The following is an 11,584-nucleotide window of genomic DNA, read 5'->3' as shown; positions in this document are numbered from 1 at the left end:
ACATTTTCCCTTCTAGATCAGAGGGAACGTATGTCTCACTTTCATGTCCTTTTACAGACGTTAGAAGTGCTCAGTTCTCAGAAGCTCTGTTCTTCCTGAAGAGCTGTACCTGCTTCATTTTGAATTCCACTCGTTCCAAATTGATCCATACTTCAGTTGGAACTCACTGGGTTGTCGGTCTAACAGTGTAAGAGCTAGAATAGGAGCGTAAGAGGCTATTGCCTTTCCCAGTCTGCTGTTTAAGGCTAGGTGAGTATATAGGAAAAATTATATATTGGTGGGGACAGCAGGGAGTGGAGAGCCCTTAAATAAAGACAAATGTGTGGTTTGACATGAGAGATGAGCTGCTGGGATCTCAACGTCACCTTTATTCTGTCAGTTACCCACAGCTCAGCACCAGCCCCAAAACACAAGCCCTGAGTGCCAGCTCTGGGATTTGCCACACCATTTGTAGCCCCACTTTATCTGCTCCCAGGCTGCAGGTCAGAAGACGGCATTCACAGGATAATTCTCTCTGAGGTCAAGAGTTCGAACTCCTACACAATTGTTTTAATTATCAGCCACTGTTTCACAGGTGCAGCTTCTGCCAGGAGCACGACACATCTTCTAACCAGCAGACAGTGCTGTGGTTGTCCTAAACCACCTGCCATGTGGAGCTCTGTTTGCCTACCCCCCTCTGCCTTCCCCTCTTGCCCTGGGTCTGCGTCCAGGTGTCCTCTATTTTCAGTGCTTTTCCCCTTCTCTCGTAGCCCTTATCGATAGGCTCCTACACGGTTTACCAGGCCTCCAACCTCACGCTTATAATTCAGCGTGCCTCACTGGACGGACACCACACGTTCTGCCCCACAGCAGCCTCTTCTGAGCCTCATTACCCCCCCCCCAGACCCCTCCCAGCACCGACCAACCCCTCAGGGCACCCCTAGGCACCCACCCCACCCCGGGGCAGGGGGCGGCGGCGCGGGCAGCCCGGTGCCGCCCCACACTTTGGACCCTCCTCGCTTCCCGTCCGCCTGCGGGCAGCGAGCGGCGGCGAGCCGCAGCCTCTCCCGGAGGAGGCGGTGTGGGGCGGCGAGCGGCGAGGCAGGCAGGCGGCTCCCTCCTCCTCCTCCCCCTAAGATGGCGGCAGACCCCGCGGAGCGCTTCTGCGTGGCCGAGGAGCGGAGCGGCCACTGCGCCGTGGTGGACGGGAACTTTCTCTACGTTTGGGGGGGATACGTGGTAAGGCGGCCGAGGGCGAGCGGGGAAGGGCGGAGGGAAGGTGCAGGCGGCAGCGAGGGGACGCCAGAAGCGGGGCGGGAGGCAGCGAGCCCCCACACGGGGGCTGAGGGGGGTGTCGAGCCGGGCCCCCCCCCCGCCATGCCCGGCCCGGCCCGGCCCTACCCCGCCGCCCCCCCGCAGCCCCCCCCCCCGGCAGCGCTGTTTACCTCAGCGCGGCCGCTGATTGGCCGGCGGCGTGGCGCGCGCGCCGCGGGGGCGGGCGTTTCAAACGGCGGGGGCCGCGGCCCCAACGTCCGCGCTGAGGAGATGGCGGCGGGGTGGGGGGGCTCCTGCCCTCAGCACTCCGTCCCCTCACGGAGCGCTCCTGGAGCTGCCCCCCCCCTGCCCTGCCGCGTGGCCGTGGGCTCAGGCAGCGGTCCGGGCTGAATGCTTTTTAGGGTGACAGCTGTAATTGGTGGCTGTGTCTCACCCTGACGTAATTCGTGCTCTCGAGTCCCTGCGTTTTTGGTGTGTTAGTAGGTGTCTGACGGAAAGGTGTCTGGTGTCTGTCATCAAATGATCCCTACCAGTAAATTCTTCTCTTAGTTCTCAATTAATTCAGTCTTAAACTACAAATGGTACTACACTACGCACAGCCAGTTCATTTAATCCACAGTGTCTGCACGTTGGCCATAAAATGTGAAAGTCACTATGCTTAGTCTTACTCCAGTTTAAATCATGTTTCTATTACGTTTTCAGTTTTTATCTCCATTTTTTTTCAGTATTTATTTTTTTGTGGGTTAAAGTAAGCTTTTAAGATGTGCAAAACCTCTCCTGTTATCAAGCAGAGTTCCAGCTGGAATATCCTGGGTTTGAACTTTAAAACAAATGATATGTCCTGAGCGTATGCAATAGCAGAGGGAAGGAGGCTCTTAGGGCTCTCAGGTACCGCTGCCCGATTGCCTCTTGTCTCTCCTGAAGTGCATTGCGGTTTGGTTTCTGGAAATTAGAATGTTCTTTTTTGGAACTAAGATGTTGGACTTAAAAGATGGGGCAGAGCCAAGCAGCTTGTGCAAGTTGAAGAGTTCCTTTACTCCCAAGCTGGATCCCAAGCTGGATTCGTTTGACCTGAAAGGAGCTGTGCTGCTGGTGACTGCTGCAAGGCTGAAAATACAGACAAACCCCGTGTGCTGAAATAGGAGCCCTGAGCCGTGCTAGGAAGCCAGGCAGCAGCTTTGACTGCCAGGTTGTACTGGGTCTGGCTGGGGTGTTAACTTACCCTGGCACAGCCCTTCTTGCCCAATACCAAACTGAAATTGAGGAACCTGTAAAGTATCCTGTAAGCCACTTCTACAGCTTTCTTTCCCTTTGGGGTCTTTGCTAGGTGGTGTTTCCTGTGACTGCGAGGCATGTAAAGATTTGAATACCTGTCTTACGGTGTCAGGAAGTTAAGCACCTCCAGAATAAGCATAAATAAATAAATGTGAATGACCTGTAATGCACAGAAAGATCTAAAGTTCTTTTCTGGCCTTAAATTCAATAATAGTCTATAGCTATGCAAAGCCTAAACCACTGGAAATACTCAGTAGTTCTCTGTGCCATAGCCTTTAGAAACTAAAATTGGGTTGACTACTGTAGTATTTTCAAAGGCTTTCTAATGAAGGATTATAGGTTCCTGGCACGGTGTGTTCAGTTTTGCAGATAAAACTACTAAACACATACACAAAGTGTATTTACCTGTGTACTGTGAAAATCAGTAAGTTAATGTTTAAGCAGCACTTTACAAAGCCAAACCACTTTACGTTTTTACATGTCATAATGCTGAATGGTGGACTCCCACCCAGCTAACTGATTCTTGGTATCAGTGTTTTTACTCCAGGCTGGTTCTCTAGCAAGTACTTGGCTTCTTACCACTGTTGGTTTTAGATTAAGTTTAGTGGACTTTTGCACTTTCTGAAGCCTGCAAGCTGCATGTAATGGTAGCGCCTACCTTATGAAAGGTACCTGGTAAGATAAACTAGAGCAAATGAATTGCTTGCTTGCCTAATTGGCACCTCTCAAATTGAGAAGGCGGTAATAAAGGCAAGTAATCAATATCAGTAATAAATAATTAAACTTCAGTTTTGTATATAACTGCTTTTCCTCACATTGATTTCACTTTTATCTCTGCTTTTCCTTTCTTTACTTAGTTACCATCTCTGGCTGCTTATTCCCTTACAGCATTTCCTTTCTTTCTAAGGCTAAGACAATAACAGCACAGTTGTCACCCTGCTGGAATTCTGCAATTGCATTCCTTCAGACTTTTTTCCTTTTTGTTATTCTTCCTCATCGTTATTTCCCATATTATGTTTTATTTTTTATATAGCCTCTTTCATAGCTCTGTTTTTCACAGAGGAATTAGGCTCCTCCTGATGTCCCTAACCACCTGCACGAGGGTGCCGAGAGGACGGAGCCAGGCCCAGAGGCCCCTCCCAGTTTAAAGTATCTCCCAAACCAAAAGATAATGCTTTCAGAATATCAAAATGCTTATCTCCCTACCTCTAATTTACTAATACACCAAATTTAATTTCCTTTTAAGGCACGGTGATTGTAAAAAATAGTGATTAAATCTACTATTAACAATCAGCAAAGCTCAATGACATGAGGAAACACCTAGCACAGCATTTTGAATAGCTTCAAAAAATAAAAACATCTATTTTGAACTTCCAGTATAAACTGTAAAATATTAAAATTACTGAGCTGCCTGCTCATAAAGGTAATGATCAGAGCAAGAGTGTGGAGTATGACTTACGCTCTGGTAAGATTATCTCCTTAAGAGTATTCAGAGTTGCTAAGTAACATGATTTGGTATTCATTTAAAAATGTATGGTGTATAATGCATAATTGATTTAACATTTGCAATTTTTTTTTCCATTTTAGTCGATTGAAGAAAATGAAGTGTATTTGCCTAATGATGAGCTCTGGATCTATGAAATGGATAGTGGGTTATGGTAAGTTAAATTATTTATATTCGATTGATAAATAAAGCTGATATTTGCAGAGGTTACAATTAGCTGCTGTGTAAAGATTTCCTTCGGTTCCATGAGCTATTGGTCATGTTCCTTGGCGTTTACGTAGCAAATGTTTAATATGAAGACTGAAAAACAAGCATACGTACTTGGAAATTGCTCTAGGAAACGTTAAGTTCGTAAGTATAATTGTGTTTTTTTTCCTGACAGATGTTTGAAATGGCCATCTCAGGGCTCTGTTGTTAGAATAAGTGCGTTTTACTTGTGCTTAGTTCTCCGTATATTAAATACTCCTTTTAACATTAAACAGTGGGTATTTGGGTTGTTGATCTATTTACAATTATATATATTTGTGCTATTATTTAATTGCGTATTTGTAAAAGTAATTCATAACTATACAAATCTTGCACATTGCTAGCAATTTAATCTTTGTTTTATATTTACTGTGTTTACACGTTGTATGGGGGGAGAGATTAACAATGCTTCTGTTTTAAGTTTTCCTGTAGTTTCTATTACAGTAATTGTCTTCAGCCTAGTAAAGTAGTATTCGTTTGGATTCATATGTGTTTTCTGCCAGCTGTCTTTCTAATCTCCCAACTGTTCATGTGTTCCTTGCATATCCATAGTTAAGAGATTTCTTTCGTACCCATATTAAAAGCAACACTTCGAAATTGAGGAAAAAGGGGAGGAGGACTAGATCAGGAAGGTGTCTCATATTATGTATGAAATTCCTTATCTGTTTTGAAAACATTTTGCCTACAGTTAGCTGTGCGGTTCTAGCAAGACTTCCATTAGTGTTTTGTTGTTTTTGGTGGTTTGGGTTTTTAAGATTGTAACCTCACTGAGACTGTCTTCTGATGTCCCTTTCTTTTGGTGAAAGGGTTGGCTAAAGCAACCTCCTACCCTTTCTTGTTCTTAACCCCCTGATGCCCCTGTATCAGTTGTACTGGTACAGCTGTCTATATGGTCACGTAGGAAATTGGATCAGGAAAGTGATCTGAGTTAAATATAACCTTTCTTTTTTCAGAGCTATTTTTAACATGGATCAGTTCTTGAACTCATTCACTTACAGCACAAACAGTTGTAAGCATACAGCAGAACACACAGTCTGACGCAGGAATGAGCAGGAGCAGAGAAGGGGAAGGTGGTTTTGCCTGTGGCAGTGCTGATGCCAGAACAAAGGTATTTGGAAGCAGAGCCGTGACCTGCTGTTTGTTAGCACAGTAAGGACAGGTTACACATGCATCATTCGCATCTGGTGATTAAGGACACAAAAAGCTTTTCCTTTTAAAGGCTGCTTCCAGTTCTTTTAGGTTGGGATAAGGTCAAGCGTCAGAACTGAAAGCTGTAACAATCCTTCTACATGGTCACCAGTGCCAGAAGCTGAAGGCATCGGGTCTAAGTGCAGGTGCATCGATGAAGGGGATGAATGGAAGTGACTGCTTCAGGAAGTCTGGTGACATTACACCTAGCAGAGAGAAGAAAATCTGGAGCTAGGCTTTGAAGGTGGGAGACTGGGCTAGAGACCCAGGTGGAGAGCTGAAAAGAAGTAATGGGAGTGACACGGGAAGGAAGCTTTGACCAGAAACTGTGGGGTGAAAGCAGTTGAGACTTCGGCAGCAAAGCTGGAGAACAGAGTTGGAGTGTCAGCACTGGGAGGCTGGGATCTGGCTGGTATATCTCCAGAAAACGAAGGTGTGGAGACAAGGTGTAAATGCTAAGCAAATCACGTGTCCCCTGTCTGTGTATCTGAGAGAGGGAGGTGTAGGTCCCCGTCTTCTGCAGAAATGTGAGCTTCTAGCAAAGCAGTTCTCAACGTGGAGTAATGATGCTAAGCACAGGCGTGGCCTGGTGCTCAGCCTTGGGAGTTTGGCAGAAAGTGACGTCGGTCAGCCAGTTGCATGGCGCTTCTGACCACGTGGCGTTAGGATTTGCACCGTGGAAATCACTGCCTTGTACGTGTGGCTAGCAAGGAGGAGGTCGGGACTGCTGATGGTGGCTGAAGAACGGAGCGCTCATTGCTGTAGCTGGCATTATTGGAGCTTTTTTATGGTGCTAAATGCAGTGCAAAAGGCAGTTTTAGAAGTGACGTGTGACGTAGTACCAACATCAGTGAGTACTTCTGACCTTTATTTCTACTTGGGTTATTTCTAACTTAACAGCATTACTGTATTCTCATTTCAGGAGTTTTTGGAGTTATTGTTAATAGTATTTCCAGTTTTTGAGTAACTAGACTTTTAGCCCTAATAAAGCTCTTTTAACGTGAGATACTTCATAAATGTATGCGCAGTGTTCAAGCGAAAGTACTCTTCTACCACAGGAGCCTGACTTAATAAATCAGCTGTAGTTTCTCCTTCTAGTTATGGCCAAAATATCGCAACTGTATTTTTAGCTTTAAGTGCAAAACTTATTTATACCTCTATTTTGGGTTTGTTAATTTTAGTGTGGTTGGAAACAGCGTTATAACACTTAACGTGTGTGCTAAATTGCAGGACAATGCACCTAATGGAAGGAGAGCTACCTACCTCCATGTCAGGAAGCTGTGGAGCAAGCATTAACGGGAAGCTGTACATTTTTGGTGGATTTGATGATAAAGGATACAGTAATCGGGTATTGTATTCTTTTGTTTTCTTTCACAACATATTGTATTTGAATGAATAGTAATGCTGACCCTATTTTCAGAAATAAGGAGAAATTTAAGGAAAATCTTTTAGTTTTGTAGACAAAGCGTACTTTAAACTGACCAAAAAAAGTTCAATTTCTGTTTTAATGTTCAACTCCATGTATTTTTCTGGGAATTTTTGTTGTATCGTAGCTTCAGAACTAGGCTCAGTATGTGAAACTTTTTATTTCTAAGAATTGCCAGTGTTTTCCTAATGACTTCTAAAAAAAATTTATCATCAGCCATAATTGAAATTGATCTCGTATATCCCTTCGGTGATTACCTTTCTTAGATGGTCAAGCAGTAATTAAAGTTAAAATATAGCTACCGGATTTCATGGTAACCAAAGACTGAAGTAGCGAAGTCGTAAGTACGCTATCGTCTAGTGTCAGCGATGTCAGGCTTCAGACGAGAAAATAACTGAACTGGAGCTTGCAGTCACATCTGTTCAGCACTCCATTCACAAACACTGCTGATTTCTGCGTAGGTGTTCTGTTCAGGTTAGGCGGAGCTACTGGTAGTTGGGAGAAGCAAAGGAGCAGGGTATTACTCCACAGGTCTGACAGAGGGAAGACAAGGAAACTGCCTGCTGATTCTCACGTTTTAACTGAGTTTTTGTGGTGAATCGGACTCTTCCCATATGCTGCTATGTATTGTAAATTTCACTGACAGTTCCTTTTTTTTTTTAAAGGAAGTAAGTAGCGTATTCTGGGGGAGGTGGGTGGTTCTTTTTGTTGCTGAATTGTGCCAGATTCTTCAATACCATTTATATTGAGAACGCTGTTGTTTTTTTTTTTTTCTTTTAAGCTGTATTATGTTAATTTGCGAACAAGAAATGGAACCTATAGGTGGAAAAAAATCACAAATTTTAAAGGCCAACCTCCTACACCACGTGACAAGCTTTCCTGCTGGGTGTATAAGGACAGGTAACACATTAGGAATATTTAATATGTGTTGATTGCAGAGAGGCAGTACTATAAAGTGAGGAGTACACAGGTTTGTGATTCATGAAACTTTAATTTTTAGCTCGACTTGCTATGGGATTTTGTGCAACTTTCTTAACTTTGTACCAGAGTTTTTTCACATGTAAGCTGAATTAATGGTAAGTATAAGGCTGTTTTGGGAGAGAGTTAGGAAATTCAAAGCATTCCAGAAACTTCTACTGAGACTTGAGGTAAAACTTGTTATGCACATATTATCCGTTCTTAATTTTAACGCACAACAAAAAAATCAGTATGGAAATGACATTGAATTTCTGTTGCGTTGTGTAACCATTAATTATTTCAGGCAATAAAATATATTTAGTATATTTTTAGTATATTTTATTTTTTTATATTATATATTTTTAGTATATTTTATTTTTCTAGTATATTTTTCAAAGCATACAAATACTAACAATTACATGGACATTTCAGTGAGCATTTTTACATTACAAGAGCCAAGTCAGGTTAGGTAAGTGCTGTAAAAGTTAGTGAAGATATTTAGAAAAAAAGCTTAATCAGTGTACCAAGATCACGTATTTTAGGTGGCAGAGTGTAACCAGCACAACCTTTTCATTTAACAAGAGTATTTGGAGACAAATATGCACCTTTGCAGAAGTATACCTTAAAAATTCACAAGGTGTGAGTTTGCAGATCAGGATGTCTTGGTGTATTGCACGATGCTTTCAGTAACTCTGTTTCCCCAGGAATGTGTCTGGAATGACCTGCACCATGCCATCATTTCCTAAATTGCCTTCTCCCGAGATCACTAGCAGCTATACCAAATATCCTCAAATGTTGAAGTTAAACAAAACTTTAGGAACCGTTACTTACGGATGGCCATTTCATGGGTGGAATATTAGGCTGGGAGGTGTGTAACAATACTTGCAATGCAATGTGTTCAGTAGCACTTAGTTGAAAGAATCTCTTTATAAGCTTACAGAAAGCAAGAGAGAAAGATTTTGTGAGTCATAGCCAGTGAGCTGACCCTTGGGAACATTCGTTGAAGAAAGATGAATACAGCAGGCTAACAAATGTTGTAGAAGCATAGGGATGTCACTGTCTTGTGTGTAATGCATCATTTTGACTCATGTCTGAAAATGACTGTGGTGAGCTTGGGGATGGAGGAATATAAAACAAGAGCTTTGAGGTATCTTGCAGCTTCCGCCTTACTTAGGAGGACTTCTGTCAGGCACATTGAGGAGTGTAACAGTACTACCTTCATGTTGGTAAGGTTTTCTGTATGATTAGATGCAATATGAAATAATTTGTATTATAGTACAGTAGGTAAAGCAGTATTTGAGGCTAATTATTACAGTTCATTAATTTGAATTTTATTTTAAAAACAGCTAACAACTTTTTTTTGTTGGTGTTTTAGGCTAATATATTTTGGTGGCTATGGCTGTAGGAAGCATAATGAGCTGAGTGATTGTTTTGATGTCCACGATGCGTTTTGGGTAAGAGATTTGCTACAATTCAGAGTGTTTTGTCCTTTCTTGTCAAAGCATGATCTTTTATACTATGCTCAGTAGGTACAAAGATCTGCCTGATTTTCTTTTATTTGTAGAATCATGAGAGATGTAAACTTGAGTCTTCTACTTTGATTTGGAATTTCAGGTGTTGCATATTTCTGGGAGGTGTTGGGTGTTCAGTGTATTCGAAGTGCTGGACTTTGAATGCAATGAAACAAAATGCTGTCAGGGGAAAAACGAAGGCAGTATTTTAAATCTGAAGACCCTTTTTTAAACACAGAATTCCCAGAAGATTTTAGAATTGCTTTTCTTGAAGTAACAGAAGGGAACTTATAGCTTCACAACTCTAACGGACAAGCACTCTCGGTTAATTTCCGTAATTTGTTAACCAGAGTAAATGGCATATGCTTTAAGATGCCTGGATTAGCTAGTTTCCTATAATGAATCCTTACTAGAAAGAAGGAGGCTGATTAGAGTGTCTGTTCATGCAAATTAATAGATACTCATGCAAGGGAGTCCAGACCCTTAATATCAAATGTTAAATATTGACTTACAAGAAATGTATTACCTTGTACAATCTAAGCATTCAATTCTTAGTATGCTGTGGCACAATATAGGCTTTGCCTACTCCAGTGACTGATTTTGGAGCCCAAAGCCCATTTTCAAAAGTGTCATCATCCCTCTCCATCCCTCCTGAATGCTGCTGACCTCCAACTAGACCTGAGTTGCTCTATCACTTTGAAAATGTTAGCATGTTTCTTTTAATAAAATTCTGTATTTTAGTTTATTTTCTGTTTTGATAGATCACTTCTAGGTTTGTACCCTTTTAACGAGCACAGAAGATGTTAAAATAATATTTTTAATTTTTTAACTCCTCTTTCAGGAAGGACAGATATTCTGGGGATGGCATAATGATGTTCACGTTTTTGATACAAACACACAAACTTGGTCTCAACCAGCAATTCGAGTGAGTGTTCTTTAAGTCTTATCTTTTGAGACAATTGGGACCTTACTGCATTTTGAATAGTTACTGAGCTCTAGAAATTCATGTTGGGTCAAGGAATTTGAATATGCTTACTTTTTTTAGCTTCTAACATTGCACAGGAGGACACTCGATGCATCTGAAATGTGGAGAATTCAAGATTGATGTCATGCCTTTTTTTCTCTACAGGATGTAGACTGGTGTTTGTTCTGTAATGTGGTTCTGAGGCAAAAAATAAAGTAAGCTTCAGAGAGGTATTTGAAATCTGGATAGGTCAGAAGGTGATACAGTATTCTGTATCTAGGTCAGGCTTTGTATTTAGGTTTTAAAACACATGTTGGGAGTATGAAATTCCCATCAGCTCTCTGTTAGTGCGAAGCCAAGGCACTGGCATGCTCCACAAAACCATTCAGCGTGACTCCCAGAGCGGTGCTGAGGAGCAGGGTGAGGAGGCGTTTCAGCAGCTCCTCGCAAAGCCCCCGTGGGCCCTGCTGAATGCGTTCTGCAGGCTGGTCGGGTATCCCTGTGGGCCTTGCCAGGGTGCCGGGTCAGGAAGAATTTCTTGGCTGGAGCATGGCCACTGACCCGTGGCACATCTCACCTAGCAAAGGCCTCCTGGAGCTAAGCGAAGGTCTGTGGGCAGCGTGCGGTACAAACGTACGCGTGGTTTTAATGGTGCCAAGCTGAAGTTAACCAGTGCCATCCACCTGTTTTGGTACGAAGCTATTTGGTTGACAGCAGCTGTGCGTGTTAATCTGCAACATTGATGAGCTATCACAGGTAACTGGGAGTTAACCAGATGAGAGATTACTTGTGGATTACCTCCTCCCTTCCCACCTCTTTCCTTCTTCATAAAGCTGGTAGCTCAGTGTGAATGATGGCACATAAAGTTGAGAGAGCAATAGCGGTCTTGAACCCTAGTCTCTCTTGGTTCACCATTCAGTTCTCACAGACTATAAAAAAACAAAAGGCAAAGAGAGAGAAAAAAACTTTCCATATTGTTAGTTTAGGCCTTCAGTCTTTATTTGTGAAGTAAAGATGTATGTTTATTGTGATGTATGTTTAATATGCTCATTATTTGCATGTTGTGTATATGCAGTTGCTATATTCCCTTCAAGGGCTAATGTTGAAAAATCTTTTAAACAAGTATCTCCTAGTCATGCAATCTTGTTAGAATAAACAGACCAGATATTATTCAGCAATACATTACTTTAATAGCCTTCCAAAGGAGCATGTGTACTCAGTTTCCAGGTAAAATAGCAATGCACACGTCTTTATGTACT

The 11,584-nt window shown here is 42.4% G+C and overlaps 1 protein-coding gene across 1 annotated transcript in view; it reads left to right on the top strand.

The window, feature by feature from the left end:
* The first annotated feature begins 871 nt into the window (after positions 1–871).
* Positions 872–11,584, top strand: part of KLHDC1 (kelch domain containing 1) — a 28,924-nt gene continuing 18,211 nt past the window's right edge. The window contains exons 1-6 of the mRNA XM_083839201.1: positions 872–1,218; positions 4,117–4,187; positions 6,698–6,815; positions 7,675–7,793; positions 9,226–9,304; positions 10,203–10,286. Coding sequence (XP_083695327.1) covers positions 1,117–1,218; positions 4,117–4,187; positions 6,698–6,815; positions 7,675–7,793; positions 9,226–9,304; positions 10,203–10,286 — 573 coding nt within the window. The 5' untranslated portion in view covers positions 872–1,116. The remainder of the gene's footprint in view (positions 1,219–4,116; positions 4,188–6,697; positions 6,816–7,674; positions 7,794–9,225; positions 9,305–10,202; positions 10,287–11,584) is intronic.

The sequence above is a fragment of the Anser anser genome (genome assembly GCF_964211835.1).
Source record: "Anser anser genome assembly, chromosome: 5".
Classification (NCBI taxonomy): domain Eukaryota; kingdom Metazoa; phylum Chordata; class Aves; order Anseriformes; family Anatidae; genus Anser; species Anser anser.
This window is presented reverse-complemented; position numbering and strand designations above follow the sequence as displayed.